The 27822-nt window shown below is 52.9% G+C and overlaps 8 protein-coding genes and 2 pseudogenes across 8 annotated transcripts; 4 read left to right on the forward strand and 6 right to left on the reverse strand.

Annotated features, from left to right (window-relative positions):
- Positions 1 to 1480: 1480 nt before the first annotated feature.
- Positions 1481 to 2684, reverse strand: SAPIO_CDS10715 (uncharacterized protein; the record flags this gene model as incomplete). Its single annotated transcript, XM_016784261.1, has 3 exons — positions 1481 to 2345; positions 2449 to 2486; positions 2682 to 2684. 3 exons carry the CDS (start codon positions 2682 to 2684, stop codon positions 1481 to 1483), a joined length of 906 nt encoding a protein of 301 aa, XP_016638493.1.
- Positions 2685 to 3161: 477 nt separating this feature from the next.
- Positions 3162 to 4195, forward strand: SAPIO_CDS10716 (putative Epoxide hydrolase; the record flags this gene model as incomplete). Its single annotated transcript, XM_016784262.1, has 2 exons — positions 3162 to 3272; positions 3395 to 4195. 2 exons carry the CDS (start codon positions 3162 to 3164, stop codon positions 4193 to 4195), a joined length of 912 nt encoding a protein of 303 aa, XP_016638494.1.
- A 422-nt stretch (positions 4196 to 4617) lies between these two features.
- SAPIO_CDS10717 (Coatomer subunit epsilon) lies at positions 4618 to 5724 on the reverse strand (the record flags this gene model as incomplete). Its single annotated transcript, XM_016784263.1, has 4 exons — positions 4618 to 4726; positions 4787 to 5025; positions 5103 to 5245; positions 5331 to 5724. 4 exons carry the CDS (start codon positions 5722 to 5724, stop codon positions 4618 to 4620), a joined length of 885 nt encoding a protein of 294 aa, XP_016638495.1.
- Positions 5725 to 6412: 688 nt separating this feature from the next.
- On the reverse strand, positions 6413 to 7828 carry SAPIO_CDS10718 (Malonyl CoA-acyl carrier protein transacylase; the record flags this gene model as incomplete). Its single annotated transcript, XM_016784264.1, has 2 exons — positions 6413 to 7497; positions 7600 to 7828. 2 exons carry the CDS (start codon positions 7826 to 7828, stop codon positions 6413 to 6415), a joined length of 1314 nt encoding a protein of 437 aa, XP_016638496.1.
- Positions 7829 to 8806: 978 nt separating this feature from the next.
- On the reverse strand, positions 8807 to 10624 carry SAPIO_CDS10719 (Adaptor complexes medium subunit family protein; the record flags this gene model as incomplete). The annotated part of the gene is made up of 3 exons (XM_016784265.1): positions 8807 to 10004; positions 10092 to 10511; positions 10581 to 10624. 3 exons carry the CDS (start codon positions 10622 to 10624, stop codon positions 8807 to 8809), a joined length of 1662 nt encoding a protein of 553 aa, XP_016638497.1.
- Positions 10625 to 12036: 1412 nt separating this feature from the next.
- SAPIO_CDS10720 (Exosome complex component RRP4) lies at positions 12037 to 13131 on the forward strand (the record flags this gene model as incomplete). The annotated part of the gene is made up of 2 exons (XM_016784267.1): positions 12037 to 12233; positions 12303 to 13131. 2 exons carry the CDS (start codon positions 12037 to 12039, stop codon positions 13129 to 13131), a joined length of 1026 nt encoding a protein of 341 aa, XP_016638498.1.
- A 398-nt stretch (positions 13132 to 13529) lies between these two features.
- Positions 13530 to 15195, reverse strand: SAPIO_CDS10721 (Beta-apo-4'-carotenal oxygenase; the record flags this gene model as incomplete). The annotated part of the gene is made up of 2 exons (XM_016784268.1): positions 13530 to 13948; positions 14013 to 15195. 2 exons carry the CDS (start codon positions 15193 to 15195, stop codon positions 13530 to 13532), a joined length of 1602 nt encoding a protein of 533 aa, XP_016638499.1.
- A 2812-nt stretch (positions 15196 to 18007) lies between these two features.
- Positions 18008 to 19654, forward strand: SAPIO_CDS10722 (annotated as a pseudogene; the record flags this gene model as incomplete).
- A 451-nt stretch (positions 19655 to 20105) lies between these two features.
- On the reverse strand, positions 20106 to 21640 carry SAPIO_CDS10723 (annotated as a pseudogene; the record flags this gene model as incomplete).
- A 3401-nt stretch (positions 21641 to 25041) lies between these two features.
- SAPIO_CDS10724 (uncharacterized protein) lies at positions 25042 to 26408 on the forward strand (the record flags this gene model as incomplete). The annotated part of the gene is made up of 3 exons (XM_016784269.1): positions 25042 to 25506; positions 25619 to 25793; positions 25867 to 26408. The coding sequence occupies 3 exons, from the start codon at positions 25042 to 25044 to the stop codon at positions 26406 to 26408; spliced, it is 1182 nt and encodes a 393-aa protein (XP_016638500.1).
- Positions 26409 to 27822: the final 1414 nt, after the last annotated feature.

Below are 27822 nucleotides of genomic sequence, written 5' to 3' on the forward strand. Positions count from 1 at the left end.
GATTCCGGATCTTGCACACGATAAGAAGCACGGGGTTCACCTCAGCTCAAGTCAGGAAACGCCTAAGGCAGGAGCATGGAGGCTGAACTTGTCTTGTCACAAGCTCTTAGATTGCAATGATTTATTCCAGGAAATGGGGGCGTCGTCCAGGGCGGAGGAGGGGGTGTATTCTGCTGAAGGTGGAAGCGAAAGCCTGGCTTGGTCGTAGAAAGACGCTGATGTCAGCTAGATATGATCAGCAAATGGAATTACGAGCAGGCCCGGTCGAGTGGTGCTCGTAGCTCGGAGATCAGCATCAGCGGAAACGGAATTGGAATAAATTCAAAGCTGCTCGATGTTACTTTGCAGTTTAGCTGGGAGATGCGAGAGCAGAAGTGGTTGGAGTCGAGGTTGGTGGTGGGCGGGGCCCTGTATTTCGGGAGCAATTTGGGGGAATCGATCGCAATTTTGGGGGGTGGCGAAAGACGCTAGCTCACGTTCTCACCACTGAACAACGTGGCAGCGCACTTCGTTTAGTGGAGTTGACACACCCTGGGGCCCCTGCCTCCGGGATCAATTCAATTGCCTCGTGCCCCAGTGCTGGCTAAGTCCGCAAGTCTCCAGAATCTCCAGATAAATCGAAGAACTCGGCCACGGTAATTTGTCACCCCATCTTACGAGAGGCAGAATTGCCGCGCCGGTGCCGATGAAAAGCCCTATCTCCACTCCTCCAGTTTCCCAGTCCGAACCCTTGCATTTTCCTCATTCCCCCCAAAAACGCACGGAGCTGGAAAACAATCGTCCATTCGCCATCTCCACATGATGTCATCTGAATCGAACCAATTGGTCATATCAAGAACTCCAACTTGTCTTGGCGACCGATGGCGATGGAGTCTTGCGATTCTCGGCTCCACCTAGAGGATCCGATCTCATCATAAAATCTTGGTTTTTGTTTTTTTCTCTTTCCATCGGGGGATCCGAACTTGCTTGACATCCTCGGGACCTCAGGTACGAAGGAAATCTTGGATGCTCCATCCCCAGACGGCTAGTTATCTCGCCATTAATGCTATTTCTGCCATCCACCTCGTAAGGTTTCAGTAGTGGAATCGGTTATCTCGCTACCTTAAAAAAAAGGGCTAGACCCACCATTTGCTGCAACATTGAAGCTTCGCTGTATTAGTGGACAGCAGCTCTCAATGTCACTTCCTCCTGATCAGTGGTGTACAGTTAATTAGTGGCAGTTACCCGCCACCACAGATTGTCGCACTGGTTTGAAGGGAAAAAAATTTCATCAGCTGCAGGACTTGTGGAGACATCAATTATGGGTCATGGAAGTTCAGATTTGATCTTGGGAGACGCGCTCAATTCGTCGTCGTGAAAGTCATGCTAAAAAAACCTCTTAAACTCCTGACCGTGAGAGACAAAACCCATTCCATGCCGCAAAACATTCATTCTTTTTTTAACCCCCACCAGAAGTGCCGACCTAATTTCATAAAAACATTTAGGCATCGCGAATCTCGGCGATCCTCTTCTGGACGTTGGCCTTGCGCTGCTCGTAGGTGAGCTTGCGGGTCTTGTACTTCTGGGAGATGGCCTTCCACTCCTCCTTGCTCTTCTTGGGGCCCTTGCCCTCGACCTTCTTGAAGGGGTCCTCACGGATGGCGGCATGGGCCTCGGTGTAGAGCTCCTCGAGGCCATCAGCATCGATATCGTCATCGATGTACTTCTGGAACTGGCTCTTGTAGCGCTCCTCATCATCGTCGGCGAGAGTCTCCATGTACTCAGCGACGTGGCCGCCGAAGATGTACTTGCGGAGGACCTCGGAGTCGAGCTCCTTGGTCTCGATATCGTAACCAGGGAATCGCTTCTCGGAGTGGGGGATGTAGAGACCACCGTCGGAAGCACCCTTCATGGCACCGAAGACACGGGCACCAGTGGAAGTGCGGTGAAGACCGACATCGAGGAAGCACTTGAAGGGGCGGCGCTCGCCATCGTCGGTCTCGGCAGCTTCGGTGAGGGTGAACTCACCATCGGCCTCCTCAACACCAGTGAAGGTCTCGTCAAGGCCAACCTTCTTGAGGACACGGCGGGCGATCAGGAGACCAGTGCAGTAGGCGGCAGCCCAGTTGGTGAGACCGTGCTCGATGCCGTAGGCAGGGAGCTCGTGGGAGTAGGCAGAGGCGAGGATCTTGTCGCCAGTGAGCTCCGAGGCGACAACTTGCATGATGATGTCGCGGTTGGTGAAGCGGACAACAAGTCGGTACTTGGGAGCGCCATACTTGTTCTTGGCCTGGGTGATAAGTCGCTTACGGGCGTAGTAGTCGGTCTTTCCTTGCCGTCTGCGCTTGAACTTGGTCTGGTAGCGGCTGTGAGGAAGAATCCAATGTCAGCTACTTTCAACTTGCGCGCACATTTCGACACAGGATGCTCGCGTGTCTGCGGGACTGGAATTTCCGTAGTTGTACTCACCTGTAGTAAGCGCTGTTCTTCACAAGCTTGTGGAAGGCCTATTTTCCATCGAACGTGCACGAGTCAGCAATTTGCGCTTCAGACTTCTTGGATCAACCCCCGATCCGAAGCATCTTGCATGGACTCTACGAGGATCTCGAATCCTCGTTTTTTGGGGTATGAAATGGCATTTCTGCCAGGCCGTACTGTCATTCCAATCCAAGGATTGGAAACGACAATCATCATAGGCTTACCATTGTGACTGATTTGGCAGGCGACTGCTCAACTTGACTATGGACTTGTTGGTGTTGAGATGTGTGAGAAGTAAAGATTGAAGTCTCTCCAAAATTTCTGTGGAGGGATAGACCTATTTTCCCACAGTTGCCCTAAGTTGATTTGGTGGGGGTTCCTCGCAAGCTTGACAAGGACCTGGGTCGGGGACATTCACGTGATTGATTTCTTTATCGGACTGTGAATTTATCTAATCTAAACGACAATGTAGGATGTCCGGCTTAGTAATACCATCGTGACGTATGCGTATTCACAGAGTTACACCGGCTTGGAGATGCCGAGGCAGATCGGTGGAGTTAAAGTGAGATTCGACCGAGCTGAATGTTCCAGTCCTTGGGTGTCTCTCTCTCGGGGAGCTACTTTGTAAGAAAATAAGACTATTTTAACTGGACGTATTGCCCTTACTGGGATATGTATGAATATATATTAAGCAACTCCGCTCAATGATCTCTCACGAATACGCCAACGTCGAGCAAGTCCTTGAGCTAGTGACTGCAGAAATGGCGGCCATTAAGAAACCCAAGGTGCTCTTATTCGACGTTGGGGGGGTTTGTGTAAGTGAACTTGCCCAGTTTCCATGGATCGCCGTTACTCAATATCTTTCTTCCTGTCTGTATAAACGGTTGCCAGGCGGGAAGTGCAGTAGACTTGAATGTAATGACTGAATCTCGAATAGGTCCTCTCTCCCTTCCAGGCCATTCTGGAGTATGAGCTTCAATTGGGAATTCCCCCAGGTTGGGTGAATTATTCCATCTCCAAGACTTCTCCCAACGGATTCTGGCACCGGCTAGAGACGGGAAGCATCCCGATGGATGAAGGCTTCTTTGAAGGATTTAAAGAGGACCTCCATAACCAGGACCGATGGGAATCCTTTTACAAAGCCCAGCAGGCTAAGAACCCCAGCCTGCCCCGAGAGATCCCTCCTCTGCCAACGGTCGATGCGGATTGGTTATTCCATGAGATGATTTCCATCTCCAGAACCCCGGACCCATGGATGTATCCCGCCCTCCAAGCACTCAAGCAGAGCGGCGAATTCATCGTTGGAGCCCTCAGTAACACCGTGATTTTCCCACCCACCCACAAATCGCACGAATTCTACAACTCGAACCCGGTCGAAGGCGTCTTTGATTTCTTCATTTCCTCGGCGCACGTTGGCCTGAGGAAGCCCGATCGAAGGGTCTACGAGCTCGCACTCCAGACCGCAAACGAGTACGCTGAAAAGTACCGGGGTACTGAGAGGGCGAAGAGGTTGGGCTGGGAAGGTGGCATTAAGCCAGATGATGTGCTATTCTTTGACGACATCGGAGAAAATCTTAGGGGTGCGAGGCAGTTTGGCTTCGGGACGGTGAAGGTTCATCTCGGTAGGGCGTTCGAGGCCGTTGAGGAACTTGAGAAGGCAACAGGCCTAAAGCTTGCTGGAGACCATCCCAAGATACCCGTGAAGCTGAGGACGGAGGTAGCCAAGGCGAAGATATAAACAGCGAGTGTTCTCTTTTCAGTTGCTTTCACACCCTTCCTATGTTTCTTCTGATGTAATTTCCATGTTGAAACCTCGTTTGATCTATCAAGTCGAGGAATGAACGAGCAACCTCAACACCTTCACCTCAACCACCCACCCCTCCCCAATGGAGGAGCATTGACGTAGCTTTATAGGGTAGATTGAAACAAACCCCAGCAAGCAGCTGCCATTACAAGGCGCCTAGAGTTCGAATGTTGCTACTCCACCATTTTTCGAGGGCGATATTAAAAAAAAATCGTCGTTAGATTGATAAAATGTACTTTTGCACGTCATTGATATTCCCAAGTCGTTAAGCTTTCTATAGTCCCCTGACACCACCATCTAGACGCCTGCGGGCCTCACACGATAAACCAATTTCCTCCGTCTTCGACCTCTTCCGTCTAAGAAGACGCCTTTGCACTATACTTGGCCGCTGCCTTATCGAACAGGCTCGATTTCTCTTCTAGATCTACCAAAAACGCATGCTCAGGGTCGACTTGCTTCAGTTTCCTATGGAGAATCCTCTTGTTAGTCTCACAACCGGCCCGGCACTGCAAGAGGGCCACCTACTGGGCGATTTCCTTGGGGTCCTTTCCGGACACTACGGAGAGAACCAGAAAGTTCGCAATGGCATCGGCATATTTAGGCTCGGTCTTGATAGCCTGTTCGATCGCAGACTCGGCCTCCTCGAGCCTCCCGAGATGCAACTCCGCAACGGCCTGGGAAACGAGGGATCGGACCGAAGAAGTGGATGGCGCTTGCGCAAGCTCCTCGAAGACGTAGAATGCTTGTTGGTACTTCTCGCCGCCCTGTATGGTTGATGTCAGCATACCGTCCATATTTCCGAGTGGAATCGTGTCCGTGTATATATGTGCGTTCTGCATACCAGCCTGATGCCAACCCACGACTCTGCAAGGTTGACTAGAAGACTATCCTGAGCCCACCTCCTCGCAGCATTAACCTCCTTGAGCGCAAGATCGTTCCTGTTCTGCGTGAGATGGATCTGGACAATCAACGCAACGGCCTCGACTAGAAATCCCCCAGACGTTAAGTTAGCCAAGTAATCTAAGACGGAGAAAATTTTCCATAAGAGCAAAGAAAAAAAAAAACCTACGGCTACCCTCATGCTTCCCAAGCAAGTTCAACGCATCCTCACTCCTCCCCTCCCTCTGCAACACAATCCCCCCCAAAACCTGCACCGTCGCATTATCCCCTGCCTCCTCCGCAAGCTTCTCCACGACCTTGACGGCTTCCTCCGTCTCCCCTAGCTCGTATGTAGCGAGCGCGCCGACGGCTGCCAGCTCGGGCTCGGCGGCACCCTCGACTTCGGAGACGACGTCGGAGGCGTCGCCCTGCGCGATCTTGGCGCGTAGCACGAGGACCTGGGCGGCCGTGTGGTTCTCCGGGGAGAGGCTGCTGATGTCGTAGTCGATTACAGCAGAGTATTGGCCTTGATAGAAGTGGTTCTGGATGTTGATGAGCTCGCTCTCGGCGGAGTAGGGGTCCATGGTGGGCGGGTGTGGTTCGTAGGGGTCGTTCGAGGGATTAGGTGTCGAGAAATGGTAGTCCTAGAATATTCTTCGGCGCAGAAGGTATATATGTCACCTACTGGTAGGGGTGAGTTCGGTGTAAAGCCGCCGGAAGGAAGGGGAGCCTGTGGATATGCTGCTGAAGAGGGAGTGATGTTCTTGGAGGGGGAACGCCAGTTCAGGAGCTGCTACGATTCGAAAAGGTCACAGTGTCTGATGGGAGATGGGGCCAGTGTGGTTACGTATCTCGCACAGTCATTTCGGGCTCCTATCAGCCTCCTCATAATCAAGCTTGATATTGAGCTTGATCCATGATATTTAGAGATGTAAAAAGCTTCAGATGTATTTTCATTTTATTTTGTTTTTTCATTCAGAGGTATTAGTCTCATAATCTTACAAGTTAAAAATAAATATATAAAAATCTCATCATGAGAAAACATTGGAGCCCGCCCAAAACTCCAACCTCCGAAAGTGTCCATCCCAGCGCCGCCCCATGTGCTGCCACTGGAGTAAAGACGGCCCTGCATTTCTGTAGTCGTTAGACACAATAGAAATTATCCGCTGCGCAAAAAATAATAAAACACGTGAAGCCATGAAATATGTCCTGGGGAAAGCCGGACAAGGAGAGGAGAGCGCCCAACCTCCCGAAAGACAGCGAGGCTTGCTTCTATAGTTCTCCTTCGTCCTCCATGTCCTCGAGCACGCTCTCCGTCTCCTCAAGGCCCTTCAGGACCTCTTCTATATCCTCCGGCGTCGTGATGGCCCAGACGCCTGCGCCTTTAACGACATCGTGGCCTCGAAGACCAACCTCCTTGCCCACGAGATTTCTCCCGACCTTCCCGGGACCAATGCCGATCCAGCGCCGTACACGCTCCTCTTGGTCCAGGTACTTGATAGTGTCCCACCACATCACCGTCTCCACAGCTTGTCTCGCCAGTAGATCCTTTAGCTCCTCCTTGCTCCGGAACGGTCGAGCGGTAACGTTGCTGATACACGGGATAACGCCTGGAAACGTTACGATGTCCTTGTCGGCGCGTCCCTCCACCCGGCTCTTCTTCTCGAGAAGTTTCCGCATGACCGATACGGCGGGCTGCATGATGGGACTGTGAAACGGCGAGTCGCTGTTCAGCCGGACAGCCCGGGGGTCGTGTCCAAGGAACTGCCGCACGTGCGCCACCAGCGTCTTTATCCTGTCAATGTTGCCGCTAAGGACAATCTGATTCTTCGAATTGATGTTGGCGATGTGTACCTGCTCGATGGGGGCAAAGCCCGTCGCGCCGCTGCGTTCGACGAAGCCGTCAACGGCGTCGATGAGGCCCGGGAGGTATTCCGGCTCTGTCACGATGGCCACCATGCCGTATTCGCCGCCGTACTGCTCCCTGGCGTTCTGCGTCGCCTGCTCCATAGCCAACGCCCGCTTCGTGCACACGTATAAGCTATCTTCAAACTCCATGTACCCGCCGGCCACGAGGGCGGCGAACTCGCCGAGGGAGTGGCCTAACGTGACATTGACCCTCGTCGCTAGGTCGAAGCCGAATTCCTTTTCGAGGATTTTGAGAATCAGGATCGACGTGGCCATGATCGCGGGCTGGGCGTTCGATGTGGCCGTTAGGACTTTACTCGTTCCATGTTGTATTATATCCGAGAGCTTATAGCCCATGCAGTGGTCGATCTGCTCGACGATCGGCTTCGCGGTCGCGGGGAATGCTTCGAGCCATGGCGTGAGCATGCCTACTTTCTGTACACCTTGGCCTAAAAACCACACGGGACACAGCTCAAGTCAGTCCTGGAGCCCCTGTTTTGTTGCGGAATCGGTGGTTAAGTGAGGGGCGGATTTCGAGTAACACCACCCACCTGGAAAGAAAATCGCAGTCCGGGGCCTCGGCTTCTGCGTAGCACCTGCTGTAGATTGTTCATCCCAATCCCGTAACCTCGACGTCGTCGCGAAGCCGCGTGCTCTTGTTCGCCTCGAGGCCCTAGGCAAGGATTCTGTGATTGAGGAAATCTCGCCCTCGCTCCGGCCGCCCAGCGGCTCGATGCGCCGCCGCACCAACCCGGCAACAGCCAGGTTCGGTCGAACCATTGGCGGAGAAAGCAGCCAGAAAAGCGCTCGGGATTGTTTCCCCAATATTTTGTTAGCGCATTTATGTTTTTGTATTTTTCGCGGAAGCTCGAAGAGATTCTAGGTGTGGTTTCGGTCGGAAGGGTTGAGGTTTAAGTTGGGTTATCTGAATTCAATGCTGACGGGTTCGGTTGAGTCAGGCGACTCTTGGGGGGGGGGGGGAGGATCGCTCGGATTTGAGAAGCTTCGGCCGGACTTTGGGGGAGGAATGTCTTATCGTCAATTCAGCGCAGGGTCATGGTGGGGATTTAATCCACCTCCACAGGCGGGGAGAGAGTGGGGGATTTTTTAAGGCTCAAAACTCCACGGTAAATGGTAAACTGCAGCGGAATTGCCTAGGAACTTCTCCCATTCGGTGCAATAATAAGAATCCAGGTTCCCTTGGCCTTCCCATGCTCAGTGAAAATTGATCTCATGTGAACACTCCCGCTTTATATTTGAGTCGATACATAAATTGATAATACTGAGAACGAAAGACGCAGGGAGAAAATAAACTAGCATTCTTCAAGCTCCTTACAGAGTCAACGAAGCACAGCATTTCGCTAGGTGCAATATATTAAAAAATAGAATATGGTTCAATATTCAGTCGTTTACATTCCAGCGGACTTGCAACAACTTCGGAACATTTCCAGGTCTCCTTCCGAAAAGCCCAAGGGACGGATTCCGACATGCCGTTAGAACGTTCCGACGAAATTACAGGGTCCACAATAACGGCAGTTGACTACGCCGATCCTGGCTACAGCGAGACCGGGATCCAATTCTGCTCTGCGAAGCAGGACGCTGCTGTCCTTGCTCTGCATTCGCGTGAGGCGGTGACATCAAAACCTGAGGGATAAAAGACCCCGATGCTTCTTCTGAGGCGGACAAGAAGTCTAGTGCCATCCCGAAAGGGCTCCCTGCATATATTGACGAGCGCCACGCGGATGTGCCAGCATTCCCTTAGCACCTAATTTCAACTCCACCTTTGCTAATGGTTAGATACTTGACGCCTTTGTACGGCTTCACGGTTTCGCCAAGCCCTCTACTTCGCCTGGCATCGAGCAAGATGCTCTCCACCTTCAATCCGCTCGGCACCCATCCCTTGACAGAGAAACTGGCAGACACGGAGCTTGGCATCAGAAGCTTGTTCTGGCCGACCTTCCTGGCCTCTTCGTCATTCTCCCTGGCTTCTTCTCCCCCGCCGTTGGCCCCATCGTCTTCCTTTGCACGGCGGCTCTTCCCTTTCTTTCCTTTCTTGGGAGTAGTTTGTTGCGACCCTTGGTAAGGCTCCTCGTACCCGTAGTCCGTCAAGCTCGTGCCGGGAATCCCATCATCTTCGTCATCTTCCGCAACTGGCCCGACCACCGTACACCGTAACGCAAAATGCGAGGTCCCGTTAGATATTTCCTTCGTAGGGATGATCCATTCGAGCACACCGTCTGACGGGTTAAACGCGGCGTCTCCCCTACTTGGTCGTAGCTCCGGAAGGTTTCGCACGTCCGGGGGCAGCGGTATCCTCACCACCAGGTCCTCTAATAGTGGAGCGCCCGGGGTGCCGGAATGAGGTCCACCAAAACCGCGGCCTCCGCCTACGCCTCCTCCCCCTCCACGGCCGATTGGCCCGGACGACGACGAGCTGGCGCCAATCAACCGATTGGTCTGAACTTTGACTTCGAAATCCGAGCCGGTCGGTCCAAGTCCAGTTTTGACGTCGAGATTTACAGGCAGCTTTAGGTTGCCTGTGGGCAAGGTATCAGTAAACGGTAGAAGGTTCACTTCGTATCCTGCAAGAATGAACCGGCCATCAGGAGGGATGAAACTAAGTTCTCCCGGCCTCTCTTTCCACTTCGCCAGCCGTACGCAGGGGTGGAAAACAGGTAGCTCTAGTATGCTCCCGAGGTTGTGCTTCCCAGATGGACACGTCAGACTTAGCGTAATGTCCGGAACACCAGACACTTTGGATGTGAAAGCTATTGTACCGTTCGCAAACGCCGCGAGGGGTCGCCCGGAGGGAGCTAATGTGACGGTCAAGGTTTCCACAACGTCGGCGTATAGCTCGTTCGAAGTATGCCGCACGTTCGATCTCCTCCACGGCAGAGCTGGGGCGTTTAGTGTTGCTAAAGATGTCGCAGCCGAGTTCGCCGCAAAGCCGGGTTTTCTATCCATAAGCATCCCAAGTTAGTGCCCCCGGATTGCTTGTCTCGGTCCCATGGACGGCTTCCAATACGGTAGCGACGAAACCTACCCCGGGAGGTTGATGCTACCCAAGAGCTTGTCCACCCAACCCTCAACCTCTACCAGATCTCTCAGCGCATTAGGCTCGGTCGTATTGACGGCGCCCGCATCGCACATCTCGGTAAGCAGCTGAGCCACAACATCGTAATTCTGCTCAATCTTGCTCGACAGTAGAGGAGCACCGAGGAACTCTTCGAAAGCGTCGACCACACGGTGTAGGAATTCGAGGACTAGGAGGGGTTCGATTTCGGAGGACGAGGTCGCCAGGAGTAGGAGGTTCGCGTGGGTAAAGCTGTAGACTAGCGTCGGAGGGTTCGTGTTGGGGAGAAAGATGACATTTGGCTGGGGGGCGGGGTGGTCAAGGTAGAGGGGCAGGAGCTGTGTTGCAGGGAGAGGGCGCCCGGCGTAGGTGTGGGAGACAATCGCATGGCTGGGCTGCGGTGTCAGTATTTTGCATAAAGACCAAGACTGACTGTTACCTAGGTGGTCTTCGACTCACTTATGCTCATCAAAGATGTGCAGGGCCTCGATCACGCCGTTCATCTTGCCTCGTCTCGTACCTGGGAATTTGGTGGAAGCACTGGAAGGAGAGAGCTTGGGTCAATCACGTCGTCATTGGATTTTGGTGGGGCAATGTTAGATTGATTTGATCAGCGTTGAATCTGGCTTCTGGACCTGATTTGCTGGCCCGTAGCGGGCATCGAGCCACCCCCCTGACAACAGCTGGAGGATTACAAAGGTCCTCAAGCACATGCCTGAAGAATTTCCATGGTCATGACGAGCTCTTCTCTGGCCGGGTATTATCACACTGGACTCTCCCCTGAGAACTTCCAAGAAACATCCAGAATATTGAGCGCCCCCAAGTATCGTGAATAGCGACAATGGCGAAAGATGCAGTCCCAACCCTGCAAAGCCTCGAAAAGCCAGAGGATCTAAACAAGCTCCTCAAAGAGGATGCTGGAGACGATTGCCTCCCCTGCCGCCTCGTCGGTACGCCGCCCCTCGAGGCGCACTGCACTTTGGCAAAACGACAGGAGAAACGCTAACTTTTTTTCTTTTTCGAATTTTGAACAGGCAGCGGCGCATTTCTCGGTCTAGCGGCGTACAATTACCTCTCCGGGCACGCGCAACTCGAGGCACGGCGGCAAGCTGTTCTCAATAGCAAGTCAATGTTCGGCATGCGAAGCAGGAAGTTCGGGATAACGATGCTGTCGCTCGGCCTGGCCTGGATGGGAGTGTGGAGGCTCGTGAAGTAAATAATGAGGTTTTCCTACCAACAAGAAAGAGGGGCAGAAGGGGGTCGAGAAACTCGGAATGCCAGAGAAGGACGGTCTCGCCTCTCCCCGACTCGGCCTAGACACACCGCCAACACTACCAATATACACACGATCGCGCCTTTATACAGCGACACACCCAGAGATACGTCGGAAATCTAGGCGAATTTACAGCTACTGCGCAAGATGCGCTACTCGAGGAGCAAAATGCTCTCTGGAGGGGAACGATTTTACATATCACCCGGACACGGGCTCAGAAGGAAACGGGGAGAGGTTTCTGCCAATGTACAAAAATCTCTGTAATAATTAGAATTAAAATACCCACTCAATAATATGTACTATATGTGTATATATAAAATATTTCGAGAGTCGCTTTTGATATGATTTTATATCGATTGGTTTTTGCCCCTCTTGAAGTGGCACTTTCAAGCTCGAGGCGTGGGACAAAGAAAATTTAAAGTGAAAATCCGCGTTGCGCGTAGCTTGGCTCACCTAACCTCAACTTACTCAAGACTCAAAACGTAAAACTTCCAACAACCTCAAATTCGACCCTGAACATATTTGTTTGCGAGTCGCATTGGACCACATCCCCAGCAATAATTCAAATAAAACCGGCTTCCTCTCCATTCGCCTCCTAGCAGGCCCCTTCAATCTCATCCACTCAACCCCACCACCGCCATCATGGCCATCACAATCATCCAGCCAAAGCCAGTCTCCCACCATGACGAGTCCATCAACGACTCCGACTCCGATTCCGACTCCAGCGGCGGAATAGATCTCGATGGCGACGTATCCATGACTGCCAAGTCCCTCCGCCATGCCGAACTCGACCTCGTCACCCCAGGCGAAGTAATCACCGACGATGCGCAATGGATGAGGTAAGTCTCTCTCTCTTTTTACTCTCCCTCCTCTCCCTAACTCACCACATATTCACACTCCTCCCCTAGGGGACACGGCACCTACATCCCTGCCGGCACCACAAACATCACCTCCTCCGTCGCCGGCACCGTCACCAAAACCAACAAGCTCATCTCCGTACGCCCCCTCCGCGCCCGCTACACCCCCGAAATCGGCGACCTCGTAGTAGGCCGCATCACGGAAGTCCAAGCGCGGCGGTGGCGCGTCGACGTGGCCTCGTCCCAGCTCGCCATCCTGCAGCTCAGCGCCATCAACCTGCCTGGTGGCATCCAGCGGAAGCGCACGGAGACGGACGAGCTGCAGATCCGGTCTTTTTTCGCCGAGGGGGATCTCGTCGTCGCTGAGGTTCAGACGCTGCATGGTGATGGGGCGGCGGCGCTTCATACGCGGTCGTTGCGGTACGGAAAGTTGAGGAATGGTATCTTTTTGAGCTTGACGGGTGTGGGTGGTGGTGGTGGCGTCGTGAGGGCCAAGAGGCAGATTTGGACGATGGAGACGAAGGCGGGTAAGATTGATGTCGTGCTGGGCGTGAATGGGTATATCTGGATCTGCAAGCATATCGAGAGCGAGAGCGCTGCTGATTTGGGCGCCGCGGGGTTGCATCGGTTGGATGAGATGGTGAGCTTGAATATGTATTCGAGCCAGAATGATCATATCGAGGTCGGGATGATGCGCGAGATTGCGAGGATACGCTGCGTCATTGTCGCTCTGGTGGAGAACGGGTTGAGGGTTGATGAGGATATGGTCTGTAGGGGTTACGAGTTGGCGGTCGAGTTGGGCAACGAGGATATGGAGGATAGCGTTTACCTTGGTGGTGAACGAGGGGAGAGGCTAGCCGCCGAGTTACGAAAGAAGTAGGGAGACGATGGGAAACGGAACTAACACAAAATCACTTCACATGAACCGGCACGTAATGTTTTATTAGCCCCTGTATTGAGAGCATTAAGCCTCGTTACTACTATTGTTCGACACGAGTTCATCATGTCTGCTACTGACAACCGAGCTTTGGACAAAGGAAAATAGGATTTGCGTCTGCGTAAACTGCACAAGCCAGCTGGCCTCGAGATACCATCCCCCGTGTAGACCCCCTCATTAGTCCGAGAGCAATGGTGGGTGGTTTGGGGCATCCCGAGCCTAGTCTTAAACGTACATGTTGAACCATAAAAATACAATACACTCACCCTCCCCTAACCCGATATCTTATGTCCTCCACTTCATGGGCGGAAGAAAAAGAAGAAGAAAAAATAATAAAAGCCTTACTGCCCTACAAGTGCACCCTTACGAGTCAACGCTACAGCCGAAACCAAGACCACAACCCACCTCAGCAACGCACCTTTGGAACCACCCGCACCCAGCCTAGCTACGAACCTCAGCCAGTACTTCAACCCGCGGATAGGGTTTCCGTTGCGGTCAAAGTCTAAGTTCTTCCTGGAAGGGCGAGGCAGCTGGTTGAGCCTCTTCAGGGAGTAGGGCATGTACCGCACCCGGAGGAGGCCATCCATCCAGCCGGGGGTCTCGGCGACGGTGCGGGCGTGGCTGAAGGTGTTGAAGGAGGCCACGCCGCGGTAGCTGCCGCAGCCGGATTGGCCGACGCCGCCGAAGGGGGCTGGGGTGAAGGAGGCGTGGACGTAGGCGTCATTGATGGACGCACCGCCAGATGTTACTTGGTCGAGAACTATATCACAGTTCTTTAGTATGAAAATACGCTTGTCAAGTTAGGGGGGGAAGGGGACACGAACTTTTCTTATTCTCCGCATCATTTCCGAAGGTGGCAACGGAAAGAGGAGTAGAGTAAACCTCGTTCGCAATGGCAATGGCCTCATCAAGGTTGTCGACGGGCAGCAGGGAGAAAGCGGGGCCGAAAGTCTCGTCAATCATCATCGAGTCTTCCTTGGAATCCACCAACACGACGGTGGGTTCGATGTAGAGCTGGGACTCATCCGTCTCGCCACCGAGAATGATCTTGCCCGTGCTCTCATCGATCATCTTCTTAATGCGGAGGAACTGCCTCTGGTTGACGATTCTGCCATAATCCGGGCTAGCCTTAGCACCATCGGGGAAGAAGTTCTTGTAGGAAGCCTTGAGCGCGTCAATGAAGGCTGGGAGAACGGTCTTGTCGATCAAGACGTAATTCGTCGATAGGCAGATCTGACCGGTGTTGAAGACCTTTCCGTACAAGATGCGGCGCGCAGCGAGGGCGATGTTCGAATTCTTGGTGACAAAGGCCGGGTTCCTGCCACCGAGCTCAAGCGTGACCGGGGTGAGGTGCTCGGCAGCCCTCGCGGCGATGATCCTGGCAATGCGGTTGCTGCCAGTGTAGAAGATCTTGTCCCACTGCTGGTCAAGAAGAGCGGTGGTCTCCTCGACGGCTCCGTTAACAACGGTATAGGCGTCGGAGTCGAGGTAGTTCTCAAACAAGGTCTTGTGGACAGAAGCCGTTGCGGGGGAGCTCTCGGACGGCTTCAGGACCAAGGTGCAGCCGGCAGCGATGGCGCCGATACAGGGGCAAAGGCAAAGCTGGACAGGGAAGTTGTAGGCTCCGATGACGAGGCCGACTCCCAGGGGTTCCTTCCTAATGCGATGCTTCATCATGAAGTAGGCGGGGTTCATGTCGGAGACACGCTCCTCCTTGACCCATTTCTCGAGGTTCTTGATGGTGTGCCTGAGATCCTCGAGGACGAAGTCGATCTCGCCGAGGTAGGCTTCAAATGTGGACTGGCCCAAGTCACGGTTGAGGGCTTCGATGAACTGGGGCTGGAGGTCAACGACGCCCCAGTACAATTTTCGAAGCTGCCTCAGTCGGTACTGGACATCCTTGGTCTTGTGCGACCTGAAAGTGGTGCGGAGGCCATCGACGATACCCGGGATGGATTCCACGGGAGTGTGGGTGAATTCAGCAATATCAACTTTGGTAGAGGCCATGGTGAGGGTTTGGGGATTAATGAAGGCTGGATGAAGAGGAAGAGAAGGAGGATTGCAGAAGTTACGAAGCGTATATATGATGTGAGGGTAGCGTTTGCGTAGCTGAGACGGGAGCTCAGGACTGGGATAAATGGACGTTTGAAGTAGGACTGGCTCGAGACATTAATCAAATCAAAGCCGAGTGAGCAGTTGCAAGGGCCGGCGTTGCTACTGCAGTATTTGTAGCGAAAGGTCAGTGAGGCGGGGCGACTCTTATAATGATGTATGATGTCGAAAAGGGAGATGTCGATCCATCCAGTTAGTTGAAGAGATTATGTGATATGTTCTAGTTTATGGTGTCTCAAGGTCGGACAATCGGGACAAGTGTGAGCTCCGTGCTTGGGTTAAGACGTTTTTAGTCTAGTAATTCGCGGATGGTCGCATCGAGCCCGACGCGAAAAGCTCGAAAAGTTGGAAAAGCTGGGGTCGGCGAATCGTGCCGAGGCTGCGATGCGAGCTCCGAAAGTGCCATAATCAAGCGTCTTATTCAAGGAACAAAGCCGCCGGCTTGATTCTAAATTCACCGGGGAACTTGACGGAATATTGAGTATTTTAGCGTTACAGCCTATTCTGATGGAGTGCTAATATTCTAGGTGTATTATCTTGAAAATTTGACCCCTGGAATCAAGTCCAGTTGATATGATTGATTTTGACGATGAGCTGGAGCATGGATGAAGTAAACGTAAACTCCGGTGCTTCATGATGATGGTCTTGGTCTTGCCATGTGAAAGGCACTGGAGCTAATCTGTGCTTTTCCCGAGCTTGGGTTGCAGTTGGCAGGGGCCCGACCTCCACAATGCGTTGCAGACTTTTGATGCAGCAGAGGCTTCAAACGGAGCGGACTGTACGAAGTACTTTGGGGTTTCAGTGTCTTATTTATTAGTTCAAGTGTGTGGCAGTAGAGTGTATTGAACAGGGGCTGATCGGCAAGCCCTTAGGTTGATGATGGCGTCTGGATGACCGGCCCTGGGATTTGATGTGGAGGATGTGTACATTGGACAATTGTAATGCTTTCACGCAGGACGTTCTTCATCAATTTGGAATGAAGAGCATCTATCTAAGGTACGAAATATGAAGGCGCATTCAAAGTTGAGACATTGATAGTGCTTGGGCTTCTTCAAAGCCGTATGGGGGGTGTCTTCAGGGAACAAATGCACCCACCGAAGACTGTATGACTGAAATAAAAATACTTCGTAGATCAACAGACATCATTGATCCATACAGCTAGATCTCAGTAACCAGGTCAAGATGATAAACTCATATCAAATTAGTATAGATATTGAGATCCGAGTACCCCAATCACAGTTTGAAGAGTTTCGCCCCTCTTGATGCTCACACCTTAGCCCTAACCCGACTTCGGGGCTTCTTCTCGAGAATCGCATAAAATCGCATTTGATTAGTACAGGAGAGCGGTCTGTTTCCGTCCGCCGAGTGCCCGGATTCACAAAGCAATCCTCCCGCCTCCGTCTCAGCCTCAGGCCCGAGGGTGCCGAGTTGCCGTTGGATGTGCGGTGGCTATAGGCGGAGGCAAAGAAACACGTCAACCACCAGAGGCTAGAGAAAGCTAAAACATTTTAGACGAGGGAGAGCATGAATGCGCGACGAAATTTTTCATGTCCCCCTTTACAGAACTTCCAGAACGTGTTCATGGAGCGATCATTGATCTGCCAAGGGCTGAACGAATCGAGACGATCGAGGGGGGTCGTAGATGCTCTTGTGGTCCATCCCCCCCCTCATACAGATTCGTAAACTCTGAGTACCGCTCAGTCGTTCCCTCAACCGGAAAAAAAAAAAAACCATGCATTGAGAATGCATCGGCTTCCCGTTTCCAGGACAAGTTCTTCGCTGAATTTGGGGTGTCAAGTTGTATTATTATTCCCTGATCAGCCACAGACGATGACCTGTCAAGCCTGGCAGTTATGGGTGCTTGGGTGTGCCAGGGCGGTGACATCATCAATCACGGCTTCTGGAACTCGAGCAATCCCGCTTCCGCACCACGCGTTCGTGGAGGCTGAGCCCAACCTTGTCAAAGGAGTGCGTACGCAACACGATTGATGCCAGAGCAATATTGCTGTATTGCTGATCTTCAGAGGCTGCTTCGCCCGTGCTTCGTTATTCCTCCTCGAAATAAGACCATTGCCTTCTCACCCCGGCGGTATTGCTTCGCCTCGACGACCCAAACCCTTCCCAGCTGAAAAAAACTGAGCCGCTCGCCTCGCGCAAGCAACCACGCACGAATCAGATTTTGGCGGGGTTGCAGATTGCAGGTCGCAGCAGAGGTTTGTGCGTTGCAGACGTCACATACGTACAATTAGAACCGAAGGGCGTTTGCTTCCCAGGCCTTGATCCTGTCAGAAATCGTGTACCTGGGGCTAATATCACCGAACCTTGGTGCCTTTTGCTTCGTACGCTGCCCAGCAAATATTTGCCGTTTTTGCTTTCTTGGATTGGGTTTGTTCCTGCCAATTGCCTGACCCTGGGAGGGCTCCATCAAACAAAGTCTTGGCTACGCATGTAGCTCGCTATTTGATCTTGAATTCGCCATCTCCCCATCGCAGCACAGCTAACTTTTGCCCCCAAATAGCCCCACTATCCCGACTTGGTTCACTACTCTGTACATCACAAGAAACAGAGGGAGCAAAGACGACCGAACAGAGTAATCTAATCTCCAGAACACTTTGCCTTCAACCGAAGGGCGACAATGAGTTGAGACTTCCACCACTTTACCATCCCATCGCTTCGATCTTCTTAGCCTTTGTCCAGTGGGAGAACCATGTCCGTGAGAATCGTCCTCGACAATGCGCCCGAGTTCTACACAAACCTCGACCCCATCGTCGGCCGCGTCATCGTAAACCTCCAACGCACCGAACAAATCGGCACCATCGTCGTCAAGCTCGAAGGCGAGGCCAAGACCGCCCTGGTGCCCCAGGTCGACCCCCATACCGGAAACCCGACCGGCGGGCCCGTCGCGACCGAGTCCCACAAGATCCTCTACCGCATCCAGCAAGTCTTCCCCGACGAGAACAACATCTCCAACTCCTTCGTCCTGAGACCCGGCACCCACCAGTTCCCGTTTCGGTTTAAGATCCCCTTCAACAATGTGTGCAGCGACATCGTCACCATGTCCAAGATGGGCGGGCTGGGCGGCGTCGGCGGGTTTGGAGCCGGAGGGGGTGGGCTCTTCGGGTCGGGCATCCGCGTCATGGACGGGACGAGCCAGATATTTCTGCACCACGTAAAGAAGACCCTGCCGCCGTCTCTCACCGGATTCCCCGGCAAGGCGGAGATCCGATATTACATCAAGGCTACCGTGCAGAGGCCAGGGATCCTGAAGGAAAATTGGCGCACTCATATCGGTTTCCGCTTCATGCCCATTGAGGAGCCTCGCCCGCCCAAGTCGCAGGCCAAGGCTTTCGCGAAGAGGCCGTTCGCCTTCCGCCCCTTGTCCCCGGCCGTCCAAGAATCCCGGAGATACTCGTTCTTTGGCAAGCAAAAGGTGGAGGGTCCCAAGTCTAATAATAACCATGCTCTATTACCGCCGTCGGTCGAGGTGTGCGCCTGGCTACCTCATCCCTGTATACTTACCTGCAATTCGCCCATACCGCTGGAAATCGATGTCACGAAGAAGATGCCCTCTACTCAAGCCGTGTTCCTTATCGCGGTCCAGATCGAGTTAATAGGTACTACGCGAATACGATGTTATGACATGGTCGAGACCATAGTCAATAGATTCGTCGTCGTTTCTAACCCCAACCTCCACATCCCGCTTACCCGGACGCCCGACGACGAAGTGGGCACCAAGATCCAAGTGCCCAACGATATATGGCGAAATATCCCTCTGCCGAATACCGTCTGTCCCTCGTTTACAGCGTGTAATCTCTCAAGAACATATTCCCTCGACGTTAAGCTTGGCCTCAGCTGGGAGGCTCCCGGCCCCAAAGGCATGTTCTCCAACAACGGGAATTTAACACCCCCACAGGCCATCTACCTCCCCTTGCACTTTTCCGACGTCAAGGTCTACTCCGGTATCGCGCCGCCGCCCGAAGTCCTCAGCGCCCTACAAAACCGGCCCCCAGGCAAACTATCAACGCAGACTAGACCGCCAGCGCAAGCTCCCGCTGCAACGCTAGCAGATCAGGAACGTCCGCCCCAGCTACCTCCTAGGATAAACTCGGGGCCGATGGTTCCTCCTTTCCACCAACAGCAGCAAGTGGCCGCATCCGGCCAGGCTGCACCGCCCTACGATCCGTTGTACCCGCCGCAGCTTGGACAGCCAGGAGCCCCGCCGTACGATGATGCGCCGCCGAGTTACGACGAGGCGATGGCGGCGGAGGCTACGGGGCCGGTGGAGAGGCCGGCGTTCAGTGGGGTTACCACGGATGTGAATGGACCGAGTCAGATACCCGATAAGAGGCGGTGACCGGGTCGGTTTTGTAAAAGTTTCCCCTACCAGCTGAATAGCCTTTTTTTTTTCCTTCCCCCTTCCTTTTCCTCTTTCTCTTTCTTTCCTATTTTGCGTTGCGCATACAGGCGCACTTATTTGTGTTGCCCTTGCGGTTTTCCTCTCTCTCTCTCTTTTGTTTTTTATGAGTCTCACGAGTTTTTGTTTTCTTCCAGACCAGAACTATATGTGTCCTTGGCTTTGAACAGTTTCATTCCATTCTCCATCCTTGATTTCGGCATTTGGATTCGGAGTTTAGCATTTGTATTAGACAAACAGGATCCCAAACTCATGGCGGGAGTCCGGCTACAAGACTAATAATGTTAAATACATTCCTAACAAGTTTGCTCTGCAATGTAGGCAGTAGTAAGTAAATCTTTGGTGTATTGAACGCTGTGCGAGGGTATGATGCTACACGACTCGAATATTCTTACAATCCTTCCTTTGCCAACATATCGGCAATGCCAAGGTAAAACGCCACAGCATTGAACCTCCTCTCCATACCCATCCATCCCTTCACCGTCCAAGCAATGTTGTTAGACCAGTTGATCAAATCAAGGTGGCTTACCCCCATCAAAGTCCCCTCGTACGTACCCCAGCGACTACTCTCGACGCTCACGAGTCCGTCATTGGGGCCCTCCTGCGCCTCAAGCAACGCATAGGACCTCCTAAACGGGTTCAACATCGAAGGAGTCTCCATAGCAGCGCCATAAGAAAAGTACCTCACACCCTCGATGTCAGTCACGACGGGGTTAAACTCCTCCGTCACATACCTCCTCGTCAGCTGTTCCACACCCGCGATGTCAAGCCCAACGCGGCTCAGCAGCCGGGCAGCGCGATCGCGCCTCTCACCGCCGAGACCCTCGAGGAACCGGTCAGCCACGAGTGAACCGCGGTGCGGCGTGGAGATGGTGACGAGGGAAGCGACGCGGACGTCGGCGGGTTTGAGGAGGGAGAGCATATAGCGGGCGTCCAGCCCGCCCATGGAGTGTGCTACGATGTTGACGGGGGTATTGGGGCAGAGGGTGGAGATTTGGGAAGCGAGGGCGGAGGCGCGGGAGGCGATGGAGGAGACAGGGGGTACGGTGGTGGTGTGGTGGGCTACGGAGTGGGCGGTGAGGGCTGGGGAGATGCCGGAGAAGTAGCTGTAGGGGAGGGGCAGGGAGAGAAGAGAGAGTTGGGAGAAGCCGAGGAGGCCGTGGGCGAGGATGAGAGGGTTGCGGGGAGGGACTGGTGGTGGGGGGGAGGTGGTGATAGGAGCCACGAGTTAGCAAAGGTATTATTTTTTTTTTCTGTTGGATGAGGGTAGTAGTGAAGAGGACAGCACGCAGGAGGGGGGCCGGGGCAACCGGCTCAGGATGGAGGAACTTGTGAGTTGTTGTTGGTGATAGCCAGGGTGACTGACTGAGAGGTGTAAGCGAGGCAGGGCACGACGTACCATATTTCTCCTTGAGCTGGGAAAACTCGTCTGATATCACCTTTCCAAGATCTCTCGGGTCGGAATCCTCTTGGCTCTGACGCTGCCGCGACCTCGAGGTGCCAAAGCGCCTCTTGGACGGACCATGGACATGAAAAGGGTGGTCAGGAGGATGGCGATGATGGTGGGATGGGAGGAATAAGCGCGGGGGGGTAGCCGCGAGCTTGGCGGAGATGCACGGGCACAGGCGCAGGTTCATGAGGGGCCCCGGCACTTCTTTCCCTTCCTTCTTTTTCCCTCTCCTGTCTTTTCTGTTTGTTTATTGGTCCGTCCCTTGGTTTATGTTGTCGATCACTCTTGAAGGGGAGGGGAGGGGAGCACGGAAGATGGCGTGAGTTTCCTGCATGAGATTTATTGAAAAGTTGGGCAATTTACCAAGGGGCAATGTGATTCGGGATGGAGGATGGGATGTGTTGGAACTTGGGAGGAACTTGGGAAAGGGACTTGCGCGAGACGAGGATTTGATTGACTTGTGATGGAGGTTGCATCGTGGCGGAAGTCAGTGATATCATGGCGGTGGCATGGCGAGACTAGCGACCCTGTTGGCAACTTTGGCGGCTTCCGCGAGCTGTTCTTGTTGTGTCTTCGGCTCTCGGGGTCGGGCCCACTGACATTACTTTGTAGTGCCTTGTGAAGTTCTGCGTACCGAGGTACCACACAACCACACACTGCATTTCAAATTTGACCAGGACGTCGCAATAGAGCTCAAAGCTTGTGCCTGAGGTTGGGATGAAGTGGTGTACTTCGTACCTTCACTTCGTACCTTCATTCAATTTGTACCTTCATTCACTTCGTACCTTCATTCACTTCGTACTTCGTACTCGACTTCGTAATGGTTCTGTACATCAATTGAACGAAATCCTATTCATGCCAGGTAATTGTAACTTCCACAACAGCTGAAGCACTCGGATCTGCAAAGGACACAACACATGTACGAAGTAGTGTACGAAGTACTTCGCAGAGAGACTAATGCACATCAATGGAGAACGACCCTAGGGCTGCTGAGACTGGACCCTGGGCAGAGAGAGGGAAGGGGGCGGAAAAGGTCGCCAGCCGGTGTGTGACTGGACTTGGGCTAGTGGGGGTGGCGCCGGCTCGAACCCTGTAACAACCCGTAGCGGGCCACTTTGTCACTAGTCCCCACTGAGCGTAGTGCGTACGAAGAATTGAGGATTTGATTTTGTGCAATACCTCTACTTCGTACCTTCGTACCTTTCTGTTGGTGATTCGGATTGATCAAATGTGCTGAATCTCAGCACCTCGCAGATTGTTCAGTGTCGCCGTTCCTTCGTATTTCTTGCATTAGTCCCTCCTGATCGAGATTGTATTGCTGATCGTTGATCATTCCTATCATTGATCCGAGGATCAGGCACATCTTGCCTCGATCCAGAAAGGAAAATTAATTTCAATCCGTCCCGATGAGAGCCATCAACCACTTCAGAATACTACTTCGTACATGCACAGGTACTATGGAATGGATCACCTCGGTTTGCCTTCATCTGCGAGTCTGCTAGTCGAGATGGCCGAGATTACCTCCGCGCTTGCACTTGGGACGAACCATTGCCGTTCTGGGTCCTCCAATGACGCGGCTTTCCATCCCCATCTGTCCACGAACCGAGTGCGAGAGATAGCAAGCTCAATCTTGGCTTTGGGCTTTGGCCATGCAAGCACAAGTCCCCGACATTGACTTCTCCCGTCCTTCAAGATCCGGTTAAAAAATCGGGGGCGTCGGGACACAAACATGCATGGTCATCGCATCAGAACTCGTATCATTTTGCCAAGAGTGATATGCGCAGCCGCGGACAACAAGGCAACTTGCTCACACTTCCATAGCTTCAATGGGCCATCTGAGCCATCCGTCCTGTTTTTCTTTCATGTTTTCCCTTTTCGAGTCTCAGTGAACACTCACCCTCCTTTCCAGACCGACAAACAAAACGCCATGCATTTGTGCATTGGTCATGTCCGATGCTGCAGGTAAACCGATCATCTTCATTATTCGTTATTCACAAGACACATGAGTTCGGGTAATATGGTTCGAGTCTCGAGAGGAACTAGAAACGGCCAATGCTACCCTCCGTTGGTTCTTGTTGTGACGATCCACATCCACTGGTCTCTTCTCGTTTCTCTCTCGGACTTTCTCACTTTCTCACCTTCTCACTTTCTCGTAGGCAAAGCAGGGCAGGGTAGGGTTGGCCTCACGCTTCTCATTGGCCGCGACTCCTCACGGCGTTGTGGATTGCATATCTGCTGTTTCCTCGCCATGCATGGGCTAAATTCCTACTGGCCGTCTAACCGCGCTGCCCTTCCTCTCGAGCGTCCTGAGTGGCTAGGTGCGCCTGCATATCTATATTACCAGCGGCTGAACCACTCTGTTGGTATCACCGCCCCCAGTTGGCTAGCTCCTCTCCCCTCACTCCGCGGTCCTTTTCCCTCTTTCCCTCTTTCCCCCTCCCCTGTCCTTATCCGCTCAGTCGTCTCGTTCGAGAAGTAGTGTAGTGCTTGCTATTCGTCCTGCGCCATGGCGATCTTCTCCTCCCCTCCCGTCCCTCCCGCCCCCCCGAGGACGTTAAACCCCTCTGGGCCATTCCTTACCATCCGCCATTCCTACTTTCCCTGATTTTCTAGCCGCATCTTTGCTATCGGCCTATGAGCAGGGGGCCATAAATTACCCTTCTACCTGTGTACTTTCGAAAGCAAAGAAAAAAAGATCTCGTCAGAGTAGCACCGAACTAACGCAATTTGCAGACGGGTGCACCTTGGGGGCCTGTTCCTGGTGGAGACTTGGGTCTAATCGTGGCGCTTGTCGTCCCTTCAACGTTGTCTTCGTGCAGTCCGCTTGGCTGCTGCTGTGCGTCTACCCACCTAGCCTGGCCTGGCAGTCTGACATGTCTATCGTTGTTGTCGTCCACGTCTTCTTGCGTCCTGTCTCAAGCTCTTGGCCATGCATTCATCTGTTGGTTCGAGCATAATCTGTTGGTTCAAGCTCATCACTGCCGCATCTGGTTATGCCTTATGGCCGACCAGGGGGTGGAGGCTCCTCCCGCTGTACACGAGGTACATGGGTATCGGCCCCCAAGCAGACATTTTCGAATCCTGAACGGAAGAAGTTGGTGTGCGGGCGGGTGAGTGGTATTATGTGTGTGTGTGGGTATCACCTAGGAATCCCTGCTCTCGACTGTTTGCCTGCAGCCATGAAGTACCTTGTGGCTTTGGACAACCTTGCCGAGCCTGCCGCCAAGAGCCAAAAGACTTTGAAGCTCGCATCCATAGTTCGTAACAGTATAATGTTACTCGATGCAGGCTTTGAAATGGCGGGAAATAACGCGCCATTTGCTGGTATAGGATAGGATCCTCAGATATGGCCTTGGCCGGCTTCTCGCCTGCCAGCCATAACAGCTCTTGCTATTAACCCGCTAACACGACTCGACCGTCCCTGCACACGGGATTATGGCCCCGAACATTCGGGACCGCACTCCGACTTTTCTAGTACGCGTTCATTTGTATATTGACAAATGGGGGCTAATCTTTGCCGTCTGGCCCGACTTGACTTGCAGAGGCTTGCAGCCTGGGCCGATGCCCTATGTACACTATGCGAAAGTTCCGCTCTGTACTACTCTACTCTACTCTACTTCTGCTTTTTTTCCCTCTCCCCTCTCCTCTCTGTTCCCTGCCCCCGTTCTGTGCCGCGCCTCGTCTTCCGGAATATATCATGCCTACCCTGCTCCACCGCCCCAGTGCCCCCGGGCTCTTCTTGCTCTTTCTTTTCTCTCTGCCGTAGCCTTTCGTTCCCCAAACCACCTGCATGGTTTGTAAGGCAAGCCCAAGCCCACCTCCCAATCATCGTCCGTATGTTTTCTCGTTCACTCGAGGAACCCTTTAGACGAGCAATATGACGGGCGACTGCACCGAGGCCAACGTCTGCCCCGTAGAGGGTGGTTTCCTCTCCTACCAGCCCTCCATACCCGGCAACTCGGTGATCCTGGCCGCCTACGCCGCCATTATACCGATCGCCCTCGTTCTTGGCTACCGGTTCCGCACCCTTGGCTTCGCGGTAAACCTAGCTACTGGTCTCTGCTTGGAGGTACTGGGGTTTGCCGGAAGGCTTCTCCTCAACGGTAGGAGAGCGAGCCAGTCTTTCTTCTCTCTATACCTCCTCGGCACGATTCTCGGTCCTAGCCTTATCGCTTCGGCTATTTTTGTCGTACTTCCTCATGTACTGTTGATCTACGGTGCTGGCGTTTCCCCCTTGAGGAGTGGCCATGCCGGGTTGCTCTTCATGGCGCTGGTTGTGCTGAGCGTGGTACTCGAGATCGTCGGCGTGGCCTTCGCCGTGTTTGGATTGGATGGAGAAGTGGTAAGCTCTTCCCCTCTGTCATTATTCGGAAACCTGAAAAGGAATTTGAAAGAAAGAAAAATCTTCTGTAAAAGGTTGGCAGACTAACAACCGAGTTCTCCCTCGAAAACAGGTTACGCAGAGTGCTCGAGTGCTCATTGCAGGCTTGGTCGTGCAGATGTTTAGTCTGCTTCTTTTCATTGGCATCTACGTTTGGTTCGCCCTAAGGCTGAAAGGCCTGGAGGCAAACCTTGATGCTCAATACGGCGAAGTCTACCGCTCGGCGAGGTTCAAGCGGTTCCTTGTCGGTAAGAGCTCCCCCACCCAGAATTCCCCTCGATCTAAGTACACGAACTAACACACATTCCTCTTTTAATACAGTCACCCAATCCGCCGTCACACTCCTCCTCATCTCCACCATCGTCCGCATCGCCGAGGTAGCCGAAGGATTCGACAGCCCCCTCTCCCAAAACGAAGCAGCCAGCTCCATAATCTACGGCGTCCTCCCTCTCCTAGCCTGCATCCTCCTCACGGCGTTCCACCCCGGACTTGCCTTCGGCCCCGCCTGGGCCAAAACAAACCCCCGATACGTCTCCCGACTCGCCTCCAACCTCGAAGCTAGGCCCAGCACGAACGGGAGCTTCCAGCAGCGAAGGCTTGAGTCTAATTCGCACTCGAGATTCAGTGTCCGGAAGGTGGCCCCGATGCCACTGTCGCCGGATTCGCCGAATCCCTATGAGCTGTTCCATAGTCCGGTCAGCGCCGGACACCCATCGCCTCTAAGGGCGTCTTATAACAGCAAATCACCCAAGAGATTTTCGTATACTAGTCGCTCTCCTGGGCATTCGCCTAGGAACTCGCCTAGGCACTCGCCGAGAAAGCCACCGGAGAGGCAGCTAGTTGACGATGATGACTTGTGGTAAATCTCTTGAGCTCCTTCTGGCTTGTACACCTCTAGAAATGGTGACTTCTTATGGACTCTTGATCTGAATGGGCAGTTTACTCGACCTGTTCTACTCCCCGCTACTTCTATCCGCCTCCGCCCCTGTGACAGAGCGGGAATTGCCTCTTTCTTCTTTTCGTTTCTTCGTCTTTCTTTTTTTTTTTTTTTTTTTTTTTTTTTTACCTCTTCTACTCTTCAGACTAGGGATCGGGCGGGCTTTTCAGACTGGGATATTTTGTCCAAGGCTGGCGTTATTTTATACCTATATTTCCCCCAGATGGGATGGGATGGGATGGATTTGTGTCACGAAATCGAGACGAGTACCGTTTTCTCAAGAAGGGAATTTCCTTCTTATTTCTTTTTTGCAACTTCTTGTATCTAGATTGAGTTACTCTCTGGTTTCCTTTTCCTCCTGTCGACGCTTTACAAGGCGAATAGGCGACTACTGTCTTTTCCGAATATAGAATTCTCTCTCCGTCTCTCATTTTCTCCTTTTCTTCTTCTTCTCCTCTTGTTTTTTTCATGAAATTAAGGATCCAGAGATACCTAGGTTCAGGCTTCGGTAAACAAGACAGCTTCTTGAGCAAAATAGAATGAATAAGGGGGATTCCAGTAATGCCAAGTTCACTCACAATGCACCGACTGCTTATTGCCATTGTGGTCGCACAAGAGGCGACCAGGATAGGTGTGCATTCAACCAATGAGGGAAATGATTGCTTGCAGTAGACACGTCGTACTGCAGGACGCCATACAGGAAACTAGTGGAGACCTGCACAAGCCTCTTTCAGTAACCGATTTACTTGTCTTCATTCCTTTCCTTGGGGCCCGGTTTCATCTGTGTCTTCGGGAGTGAAGAACTGAGTGTCCAGTTCTTCGTTGTCGAAGTTTCCACACTTCATCAAGAGAGAAAGAATGTCGAGAATGGCTTTGTTGAAAGAAGGATTTGGACAGTATCTTGATAGAGTAATAGAAGGACAAAGAACTGATACGAGCGTCTTTGATAAAACTCCTCCCAATCCGGAACTGAAGCATATCCCATCCCCTCATACCCACCGTCCTCGTTCCTTTCAGCTCGGGTCAACCAACAGTAGGAAAAGGACAGAAGTGCCAAGCATCCCTCCCCACCGACACCCTCCCCAAACCAGAAAGAAAGAGAAAGGCCGCAAGCCATGTCCTCCTCACACACTACCACCTGCCTACCCTCCTCCCCACTCTCGGCAGCCACACCAGAAGAGACCAACTCTTTCCAAGACCACCTCGAGGCTGCAGTTTTCTACCTGTGGTCGTATCGACGTGACCAGCAAAGTCTCGTCTCCGCTCTGCTGTCGGCTGACGCTGCTGTGGAGAGTGCCCGAGTGCATAATAGAGACGACTGGCTTTCCAGGGCACTTCTT

This window comes from Scedosporium apiospermum (genome assembly GCF_000732125.1).
Source record: "Scedosporium apiospermum strain IHEM 14462 chromosome Unknown SEQ_SAPIO_0176, whole genome shotgun sequence".
NCBI lineage: Eukaryota > Fungi > Ascomycota > Sordariomycetes > Microascales > Microascaceae > Scedosporium > Scedosporium apiospermum.